The sequence below is a fragment of the Necator americanus genome, chromosome V, assembly GCF_031761385.1.
Source record: "Necator americanus strain Aroian chromosome V, whole genome shotgun sequence".
NCBI classification, from domain to species: Eukaryota; Metazoa; Nematoda; class Chromadorea; order Rhabditida; family Ancylostomatidae; genus Necator; species Necator americanus.
In genome coordinates, this window is record NC_087375.1 from 26576062 (window position 1) to 26587197 (window position 11136).

At 44.6% G+C, this 11136-nt stretch overlaps 4 protein-coding genes across 5 annotated transcripts; 3 read left to right on the forward strand and 1 right to left on the reverse strand.

Annotated features, from left to right (window-relative positions):
- Positions 1–1387: 1387 nt before the first annotated feature.
- Positions 1388–1663, forward strand: RB195_015305 (uncharacterized protein; the record flags this gene model as incomplete). Its single annotated transcript, XM_064205956.1, has 1 exon — positions 1388–1663. One exon carries the CDS (start codon positions 1388–1390, stop codon positions 1661–1663), a length of 276 nt encoding a protein of 91 aa, XP_064061837.1.
- A 427-nt stretch (positions 1664–2090) lies between these two features.
- Positions 2091–2507, forward strand: RB195_015306 (uncharacterized protein; the record flags this gene model as incomplete). The annotated part of the gene is made up of 1 exon (XM_064205957.1): positions 2091–2507. The coding sequence occupies one exon, from the start codon at positions 2091–2093 to the stop codon at positions 2505–2507; it is 417 nt and encodes a 138-aa protein (XP_064061838.1).
- A 188-nt stretch (positions 2508–2695) lies between these two features.
- RB195_015307 (uncharacterized protein) lies at positions 2696–3307 on the forward strand (the record flags this gene model as incomplete). Its single annotated transcript, XM_064205958.1, has 1 exon — positions 2696–3307. One exon carries the CDS (start codon positions 2696–2698, stop codon positions 3305–3307), a length of 612 nt encoding a protein of 203 aa, XP_064061839.1.
- A 3159-nt stretch (positions 3308–6466) lies between these two features.
- RB195_015308 (uncharacterized protein) lies at positions 6467–9424 on the reverse strand (the record flags this gene model as incomplete). 2 transcript variants are annotated; one of them, XM_064205960.1, is made up of 4 exons in its annotated part: positions 6467–6603; positions 6677–6930; positions 7801–7972; positions 9319–9424. In XM_064205960.1, 4 exons carry the CDS (start codon positions 9422–9424, stop codon positions 6467–6469), a joined length of 669 nt encoding a protein of 222 aa, XP_064061840.1. The 2 variants fall into 2 exon arrangements, with proteins under 2 accessions (XP_064061840.1, XP_064061841.1); XM_064205959.1 differs by lacking the exon at positions 9319–9424 and adding an exon at positions 8293–8308 and having other exon boundaries at positions 6510–6930.
- Positions 9425–11136: the final 1712 nt, after the last annotated feature.

Sequence of the window (11136 nt, forward strand, 5' to 3'; positions counted from 1 at the left end):
TTCGTGCAAAACATGCGGCGAACAATACGTTCGGGAAACAGGGCTACCTCTTTGTGTTCGTATTAAAGAACATCTAGATGGAATGAAACATTCAAACGCAGCAACCCCTCTCGCACCAAAGTCCAAAAATGAATAGAAAGGAGGGGTGCATAGCCGTGAGCAACGAGCTGGCCCTGTATCAAGACGTTTGCAGGTTTTGACCTACAGGGTCATATGCGGGTCTCATCCCAATTAGTATTTGCACGGCGATTTTATCACGCAGAGGTCCGCTAATATCACGGCAACGCGTTACTTAGATGAGCACGACGTTTCTGGCTCATTTGATTTCGTTTTTTGGATGTAGAATCTTATGGAATGATGGCTTGTTCTGGATGAGGCATTTGAGAGAATGTATTACAAATGTTCTGACTTTCCTGGCTCTGACGAAGGCGACGACGCCGAAACGTTTGCCTCAATAAAGTTTGTTAACAATCTTTGCTGTTGCTTAAATTTGACTATCGACAAGTCGCAATCTCTGTGCCAAGATTCAAGGAAAACCGAACTTTCGCACTTCTAGCTCTCTACCTATTTTAAAAGATTATTATCTTATCCTGCACATGAACGATTTTCCTGGAATCTTTCCAACTTGAGTTCACAACGTGGAATCATGAACATCTGAAAGAGCGCAAATGCACCGAGCTTCATGTCGTTTTAAAGGCATCACCTCACGAATCTGGGCTGGCGTGAGTTTCAGGTGTGTTATGCCTATACGGAGTCGTAGATTATGGAGGCAAGGGTGATTCCGTCTATTTCTTCTTAATTGCAGTAAAAAACGGCACGGAAGATACGACTTCGAGCGTTCCGGCGCGCTTTCTTCTACAACAAGTTCGACTGGAGCGCGCCAGCCTTGTGCATGCGCTGTATCTTTCGAGCCGTTTTTTACGGGAATTAAGAAGAAATGGACGGAATCATCGTCTTCTACATAACCTATGATCCCGTATATGAACTCTCCACCTGAAATCCGCAGCACCCAGGATTCGTGGAGTGATGCCTTTAACCTTACTATACAATTAGGCGTAAGAGACCATACGTATTCTCGTACGTTATCTTATCTATGCACTAAAGCCCACGAATCTCCTTCACTAGAGGGATCACAACCGGTTAGTCGCGAGGCTGCATGGCGCATCCCCGGGTGGCGGATAGGGGGCCAATCGCGGACCAAAAGCGACCTTGTACTTGACCAGAGACGCAGGTGGATTCAGGGCATGGACTTCCTGTTTCTGCTGAGGCAGGACTGACTCATGACATATTTGTATCACGCACGTTGGTCCGGCCAAAAGCCTGCAATCAAGTGACTGGGAGGTGCAAGGAAGGCGGTTTGGAGTCGCCTCCAACAAATAAGCTCCACATGTCCACTCCGGGAGAACGGAAGTTCTCCCAAAAACTCACGGGAGTAGAGTTCGTCGCTTACGCTCCAACATCAAGCTACGAAGAAGAAGTCGAAGCTTTCTATATGGACCTGGAGAAGTTCTACCGAGAAGATCATGCCTTTTACAAGGTTATAATCGGCGGTTTCAACTCCAAAGTTGGCCCAAGAAGAACGCCGGAGGAACTTCACATTCCCAAGGGACCCACGGCCTACAATGGAAAGACCAGGGGGAGATGTTCTCCGAGTTCATCATGACGACTAAGACCATCCATGGAAACTCGCAATTCCAGAAGCCCTCCTCTCTACGCTGGACGTGCGAGTCACCCGGTTGAGGGTACCGTTATGAAATAGACCACATCATCGTCAATAAAAGGTTCTGTCTGACGGACGTCGCTGTTGTACCAAAGTTCTATCCGGCTCGTTAAACACCTTCATGACTGCTCGAAGAAGGCTGAGAGTTTTAAAACAACCAAGAGACGCCTGTCTCTTGAAACTCTTGAGCTGATACGCCAGCGTGGAGTAGCACGAGCCGCAGGGAACCAAGAACTCACGTCCGAGCTCGCAAAGAAAGGCGATAAAGGAAGATCTTAAAGAGAGAGGAGCAGAAGTGCTGGCTGAAGCCGCAGAGGCGGGAAAAAGTATCCGCTATGCCCGTCGAGGCTTCGCCAGTCGTAAGACAAGGATGACAGCTCTCCGGAACCCGAAGGGAACAACCATTGCATCGAGAAAGGGAATGGAGAAAATTATCTACGACTTCTACTCTGATCTCTTCCACAGCCATGTCCACTTGCCTACTCACCATCTGAGGGAAGACGGACATGTCATTCCAGAGGTACTCCCGTCCGAAATACGACATGCTATCATGTCGGTAAGGAATCGTAGGGCACCTGGTCCCGACAGAATAAAACCAGAACAACTGAAGAACCTTCCTAAACAGTGGAAGACCAGCAAGATCGTGTTGCTGTATAAAAAAGGAGATCCACATGACATCGGCAACTATCGCCCAATCTGCTTACTGTCCGTCATCTACAAGCTCTTCACAAGAGTAATCCCTAATAGGATTGAAAAGGTCTTGGATGAAGGACAGCCATGCGGGTAAGCAAAAGGGTTCAGCAAGATTGACCATATTCACACTGTTTCGAGACTCATCGAGGTATCACGAGAGTACAAGATGCCGCTCTGTCTCACCTTCATCGACTTGAAGAAGGCCTTCGACTCAGTTGAGACGGAAACGGTCGTGGAAGCCTTGGACAATCCAAAATATTCACAGCCACCCTCGAGAACGCGATGCGAAAGTTGGAATGGGACGACATGGGAGTGAAGGTTGATGGTCGGCGGCTACACCATTTGCGCTTTGCTGATGGCATCGTACTGATAACACCTACCATCAGCCAAGCGAAACGAATGCTGACCGAATCCGACGAAACATGTGGATGCATCGGTCTTCAGCTGAATCTGCAAAAGATGATGTTCATGCGCAAAGGATGGGTCTCGGACGCCCCATTCACGCTCAACAGAACGAACATATCCGAATGCACCAGCTACGTTTATCTGGGTCGGGAATTGAACATGATGAACAACCTGACCCCCAAGCTGGGCAGGAAAAGACAAGAGGCTTGGGGAGCGTATAAGAGCATCGAGGATGTAGTGAAGAAGACCAGGAACACCCGGCTCCGTGCTCACCTCTTCAACACCACCGTACTTCCTGCTTTGACCTATGCTTCGGAAACCTGGGCATTTTGCAAGCAGGAAGAAAACGAGGTGAGCGTCATTGAACGCGCAATTGATAGAGTGATGCTAGGAGTATCCCGTTTCATGCAATTGAGGGACGGGATTCGAAGTTCTCTCCTACATCAGCGATCGAAGATTAGAGACGCCGCGCCAAGGAAAGTAAAATAAGGTGGGCCGGACACTTGATGCAGTTTAACGACAACCGTTGGGCCAGAGCCGTGAGCGACTAAGTTCTCCGTAATATTAAGCGCACTACCGCCGACCCGATGGTCAGATTTGTTCACGAAATCCTTCAAAGAAAATTATGATGCTCTTCGTGTCCCACGAAACAGAAGCGGCCATATACGGGAGATCTGGTCCCATAAAGAATGAAGCACACGACGCTAGTCAATCCTTCTGGAGATCTGGCTACACGTTCGATATCAATTCAGAATCGCTCGAGATTTATGAATGCTCTTGCAATGAATTGCGGAGCGAGCCGATGAGTCAAGTGTTTGTATTCTCCCAAACAAGGAAGGATAAACACTTGACACATCGGCTGCTACCGGAAGGATAAAAATCTAGTTTGGCCTTAGTCTTGTTTGATTTCTGGTTCTGATTTCGAAGCATCTGGTTTCGAAGCGTCGGTTGTTCAGTTATATCCATATCCCGAAATCGCTAGAAGTTTGGTCCCATATTCTACGGAGATTTATAAAAAGGTATGATCTACAATGAGTTTGTAGCGCTTTGATAGATAGGGTCGTTCTGGGACGGATAGCGGAAGATAAAGATAAAGTGCGTGACGTTGATCAATCCCTATGGGGATACGCCTACGCGTTCAGCTCATACTTCGTTTGAGGTTTATGAACGCGTGTGCAGCCTCACAGCAAGCCGATGGGCCATGTCAGTGTTTTTATCCTCCCAGACAAGTCTGGTACCAATTAATCGACCCTGAAGGCATGAGAGGCTTGGTTTGCGCTAGTGCGGATTCGAGCCTCCGATCTATTGCAGCCATAGCGGAGCCCCGCTACACCGCCCTCTGGGATGTTAAGACGGGATGAAGGGAGTGTAGCATGAAACTGACGTAGTACTGAAACCCTAGGAAAACCGCAGAGCACGGGTAGTAGATTGCGTAATTCAGCGCGGCTCATTCTCTCCTAATCGTTATAAAAACCTTAGCGGTCTATTCCTTGGTTTTACTTGAATAAGCTGCTAAGGAGATCTTATTGGTTTCCAACCGAGTGGATGCACCAATTGCACAGGGCTTGCAAGTGATGTTTGCAGGCTTGCACGTGGGAAAGAACTCCCTCTTCCACGCCGTTTTTTGCGGCAAGTAAGGGAAGATGAGCAGAGCCAGTTTCCATAATTTACCACTGAAACTTTACTGTTTTATTAGGGCTTCCGTACCACGTCAACTTCGTGATACGCTGCCCTTGATGGCTGCAAATTACGAAATTGACGATGTTGGGATCTCCGTACCAAAATATAGGCTTAGAGGGAGTACGAGTGCCATTAGACTCGATTCCCCGGATTGTGCTTAAGAACGTCGAGGGCTTTTGCGATCTAATGTTCCTACGAGGCACTTAGGAACGTGTCGCATCAGCTGCCTATCGATTGTCTTTTCAGACGAGAGACGGCAGACGCGGTACTTGCACAAACACCCGCGTATAGTCGAGTCAAAACGACATGAATCATGGTGCATTTGCGTACGCCCTCGAAACGTGGTGGCGTGGAGGCAGCAGCTGGAACCGAGGTAGGACCATCGCAATCTGCGGTGATGGGTGGTGCCAGCAAAGGTTCCAATGCTCCTAACCGTTACGCTCCACCACGCCACCTCGAGAGAAGCCGGGTATGCAATTGCACCGTGCTTCATGTCGTTTTCACCCCAATATACGTGGCACTTTAGTAGTTGCCTCGTAGAAAAATTCTATCGCCAACCCGACCTTTTGTTAGTAAGATCACGACATTGTCAACTTCGTGGTAGCTTCGTGACCTTTAAGTCAGCCTTGACTTTTGGTTAAATTGCGCAAGAAGTGGGTTTGACTCTCACAACTCTGCAGCCCGAGTGGCTCCGGCCTTAACGAGAATTCCACTGAGGGTTCATTTGCTTAACTGCTTGAGCAACTGCGACTATCCCTGCCCTGACTTTGCTACAATCAAAAACGTTTCACGGACGTCCGGGCACACGTACAATTGAAATATAGTTGGGTCAGATGACATGTAGCACGGTGCAGCTGCGTAAGCGGTTCCGTAAGCTGTGGAGACAGCGGTTAGAATCGAGGTGGGGTCATCCCGAACTGCAGTGATGTGTGGTACCAGCGAAGGATCCTAACCGTTGCGCTTCACCGCACCGCTTCGAGTGCTTACTCAACAACACCGCGCTTTATTTCGTGCTGAATCTACTACAAAACGGTGTATTCAAAGAAGAAGTGCATCGGTTTCTCTCCACAAAGCGTGACAGACTGCTTTCTCTTTCCTCTTCGTTTTTCATAAATTCTCATTCTCTTCCACATAACAGTTTATGGATAAATATACATAATACATAGTCTTAATATAATCCTTTTCCCATTAGTTTTATAATTGTTTTGCTCCTAAGGCGCCTGTATGATTGTAATTTGTAGCTATTTATTTGTTGCTTCATTCTTTGTATAATTCATTGTGTGGTACCGCTCCGTTTCTCCTAATCGACGTAAAAAAAAAAACAGCATGTGCAACTTTTGTTCCTACGAGGTACTTTAGAATGCGCCACCTTTGCATACGCTCCGGTCCTCTCAGCAGCCTTTTCACTGCTTTTCTCTGAATAGGCTGCCGTGGAGATTTCACCTCATAGGGGTGTTCCAACTTACCTAACTTACTTACACCGTTTCTCATGCCATTTTTTAAGGACAATTACGTGAAATTGAGCGAAGTCGTGCTCATACTCGCAATCCAGACTCCAGACTCTGCATTTTCCCACAGGTTTCCCAGCTACGTCAGTTTTGTGATAAACTGCTTTTCCCCGTAAATATGACTACTTTTGCATTATTGGTACATGTGATGAGAAAAATGGCAAAGAACCGACCACTTTTCCGTTTCAGATGCACCTTTTACCAACTGAGTAACTTAGATTTATGAAAGAAGTTCGAAGTAAATAATCGTGATATTGTGAGGTACTTCCAGGGTATTTTAGAGTCAGAGTTGGCCAATATCAGCGAATGCTTTAAAACTTGTGGAACTTCGAGGCGGTGACCTGCTAAGATTTATTCACTGACATACTTTAGTTGAGTATGTAAATAGTAGAACGTTTATTGTACACCATAGCTTTACATTTAATTTGAAAAAAAAAACAGCGGGTGACCTCACTATTCGTTACTTCCCGTACTCAAAAATCTCGATGCTTTCCAAGATTTCACTATCTTCTCGCCAGACGGTCCCAAAGCGAATCACTTTGTTGGACATTTTCGGACCTCCTCTTTCTTCCTGCATTCCCATAGGGATCATAAAATCTGGAATTAACTCCACACGTTGAGCATGACAGTGGAGCTGGTTGTATGTATGTGGGTCCCAGAGGAGTCCCACAGGTCAGACATGGTGACGGTGTGGTTGGATACGAACATGTAGGACATGGAGCTAGAGTGATCGGATTCCCACAAGTAGTGCATGGAGCAGGGGTTGGTGGATCGTATTGGGGTTGCTGACATGTAGAACACCTCGCAGGACATGGAGCTGTGTTGCAGGATTGGACATCGACGGCAGAACCGATGCATTGACAAGTGCTGCAACCATTGTTGCAAAGCCTTTGTCGCGCGTGTTGGCCGCCTCCACATGACACCCTTAAAATATTTGATTACCGCAGTGAAATTGTGTCGGTAGGGGTAAGTAAATGGTGATTAGTAAGTGGTCAAGTAAATGGTGAATACTTTCCAATTTCATTCTCGTAAACAATGTATGCCTTTTGGAATAAGCTCATATATCTGGAAAAACGTTACACCCACTAAGAAACGGTCTTCTGATGAGTTCTTACATAACAATTTCTACACAATTTAGATACAACGGTTATTTGGTTGACGCATAAGTAACGACGTTCTTTTCCAAATTTTCCAAATAACGCTAAACTCGTGCGAGAAAAAAAAAGACTTTAGCGTTATTTAATGAGTCGTTCGAAAAAGCATTTCTTCCCCTACAAAGCAGTGTTATTAGTTTTTTTTTTTAATGCTGATCAAAATTATCGCTAGTTTTTAGATCAGTTATCAATAAATCAGAAATGAACGCAGTACTGCAAATGTTTCAAAAGAGTAGTGGAAATTATTTCTACTGAAGTAGGTCACCCTTCCTCCTTACTCCTTAACCTTCATCACCGAAGTCCTTAGAGTGCATCTCCATCACATCATTTGCATCAGTGAAAAAGTCAGCTATTTTAGCAGATGTATCCAACTTAAGTTGTAAATACAGTTGTGTGTAGAGCAGAAAAACGTAGCTGACATAGTCAGGTGGGTGAAATTTTAACCTTTAGATAAAACAAAAAAATACATAAAACATGTGTTGTGGTTAGAAGATGGGAATACGTCTTAGTTTGCTATTCGCGTGGCTTATATAATTGTCTGCATTATTACGGTTGATAAGCTTTCTACTAAAATATTTTTTCCAGGATTTTCCTGCAGGGACAACAGTTTAACATCAACATCTCGACGAAAAAAACCAACGTGCACTGTCCGAATGGACCCCATTCGCCCCACTGCGATTGTGGAATTGTGATCGGTGGCGCTGGAGGAGCAGTTTGGCATGTGTTACAGGGAACTGCTGCCGCTGGTGGTAGCGTACATGTGGTACAGCCGGTTGCCTGAACTCCAGTGCCGATACTGTACGCTAATCCTGCTGAAATTCGTAAGACTGTTAGGAGAGAAGAATGAAGCCGGGAATCTTCTGAATGAACATCGAAAAGAGATTTCCTTGAATTTTTTAAATTGACATTGTGAAATAAAATGTTCACAAAGAACGTCTCAGTGTGTTTTCCACTGGAAGCCCAGAGAAAGATGGGATTTCGGAAATGTTCTGTACGGATGTTGCTGGATTACTTTTTCTTGCCGCTTATGCCTTTCACCTAACATGATGAAATCACAAAAATCAAATACAAATAAAAATTAAATCAGTTATATCAAAAATAGATTATTCGATCTAAACGACAGCAGACTTACATAGGTAAGTCGTCATGAAAAAAAAGCTTGAGCAGAAGAGAAATGGAAGGAAAAAAATAGGATTTATGTACTATTTTTCACTCCAATCCATAGCTCTACTTTTTCTATCATTTAGATTTCAGTGCGTGTTAATGCGCTCTACAATACGAACCCGGAAAACTCCGCTATTCATAAACGTCTAAAGCTAAATATCAGAAATGTTTTTTTTTGCATATTTTGTTGCATCGCTGCCATTTCGAAATTCCAGGCCCATACCAAGTAATTTTGATTTGTTTTAATTTGAGGAGAAAACGAGCAATTAAAGAATAAAGAGACAATAATTTATAATGACCGACAATCATAAAGAGTTGAGAATCTTAATACATGACGAAACGTCCTAATACGTCTCGAAACGGGAGAAAAATGGGGGTTATTCATGTATGCAAATATCTAAAATATTCACTGACCTGATAGTAAGCTTACTGTAACTGCTAGCCCTAACATTTGTGAAGTCAAAGGCCAAAGGTCTCAATTTATATCGAGGCCTGTTTGCTAATGCTATGACAGGTTGGTGGTGGGAATCGGCACCTTCTTGTTTGAGAACCCATCCAGTGTACCTCGGAAATCAGTGAGCTGATCGGGAATGAGTCAGCTGAACAACCAGAAAAAAAGTCGATGGGACCGTTGAGATGTGTCGTTTGTGTTGCTCAGTGCTATGTAGTGAGATGGACAAAATCTACCAAAAACAGCTACATTCATACTCCTTTTTTTCATTGGAGAGGAAGAGCAGGGTTCACGAGGCCACTCGAGTTCTTGGGAACATAAGACGAAAAGAAAACTAGAGTACAGCTCACAAATGTCCCTTTGATAAATGCAAACAATGGAGAATTAGATTTGCAGCAATAACTGTGGTAACTTTTCAATTCTAAAATTCAAGTACCTTAAACAGTTTTTCAGAGATATTCATGCGCCTTATGGAAAGCACGTTCGACAACCAACTTTTTACTTCACGTTGCTACAGCGATCTCTTTAAAGGCATTACCCCACGAATCTGGGATGACAAGGGAACGATATAGAAGATTCCGGCGGATTCTCCGCGAGTGCCTCCGAGACACAACGTGTCCAGTTGATATGCCGGCGGATACGAGAACATGCCTCGACGATGTCACGCTCCAGTCGTTCATAGAGACGCAAACAAGCGCCTTAGATGTTCTTCTGGCCACAGAGAACTTCCCAGTTACAAGGAAATATGTAAGGAAGAGTGGTGCGAGTTGTCGAAATTACCGGACAAGTTAAAGAACAGCGTCGTTAGAAGTACATGGCGTTTTGTTTGTTGTTCTAGTAAAGAAAGGGAGTGAGTTTTTTCTATATATTACCTTCAGAAAGTCTAGAAATCTTATCTAATTTGAACGCTTTTTGTTCCTGTAACTTCCAAAAGATCAAAGATACAGAAGACCCCTCTTTTCGGAAAGTTAGGCTACAAAAAAGCTTGGGAGTTACAGGATAACGATTATCCTCATTCCCGTTACTTTTGAAAGCTACAATGTTCCGTTTCTAACGAAAAAATTCATACACGTAATTTGAAGCTATTCGATAAATCCTTATCTTATATTTCACGTGAGGATTCTGGTACGATTACAAGTTCACCTCACATCTCAAAATTCCAGTGGACTTGTTTAATTCTTCAAAACAGTTTAGTACCTCGTGAATTATATCCTTGCCGGTGATGCAGCGTATGATTAGCGGTAGATAAGCAGAGTCAGCTATTCAAGTGCCAACGAACGTGAATCTCTTTAGGATACGCACCATCGCTAGTTGCTCTGACGAGTTATGACCGGGACTCTCTTTACACGCACCCGAGTGGCTGCGTTTTAGCCGGGCAACGCCTATACGGGGTCATAGGTTGTGGGGAAGAGGGTGATTCCGTTCTTTTCTCCCTGTATCAGTGTAGACGGACGACTCCAGAAACGCTGCTTCTTACGACGGCTTCTCTTGCAGTGCGCCCCGCCCCACCCGCGATTCGTCCGAATGGGATCTCGACGATCTGGATTCCGCACCGCTCAAAATCGTGATATGCTGCATTCAAGAATTTCGGAGAATAAGTCCAGTGATGATTGTTTCTTTCTCTTTAGGGAGTTCTCTATCCGCAGTTGTGTAACTGTATCCCAAATGACAACGGTAGAAGCACTTTTATTTCCGGAATCGATTTTCACAAAATCTTGTTCTTCACTAATGGTATTCCCGCTTCTTGCACCGGTGAAAATTCCCTGAATTTCAGTACTATTTCAAAGCACGATATCACTCAAGAGTACCACTTTTTGTCAGGAAACATTTTCGTTCATTTATCCCTGTATTTCAATTTCTCGGTTAATAATCAATACGCATATAAATTACATCTCAACAATTATTTCGTTACAGTACGTAGAACGATCCAACACATCTTTTCACCGAAATCTTCGGTTCATACGATACTGTATCTCTAGAAAGAAAGCGGTCAACTGCAGTCGGCTGGAAATGGCCTGACATATGAAGCAATCGAATAATGTGTTGCGACCGCGGTGAGACTGGTCCCAGCCCCAATCGGGCTGCGTAATTGAGCGAGCGCCCCATTCCCGATTGCAACTGCATACGCAATTGCACCACAAATCGGGTCGTTTCGACGCGTTGTGTGCGGTTCATAACATTGTGAACAGAGATCAATATACAATAAATAAATCCAGATCAAACTATTTCAAGCTCAGTGCCACCCAGCCTATCACTTCACTATCCAAATTCACTGTTAGTATGGTAGGACCAAAGCAACATTAAGCAGACATGAAACAGTTGCATAAGAGGCTCTGCTCGGAGCGCCTCAGTAGGGTTAGT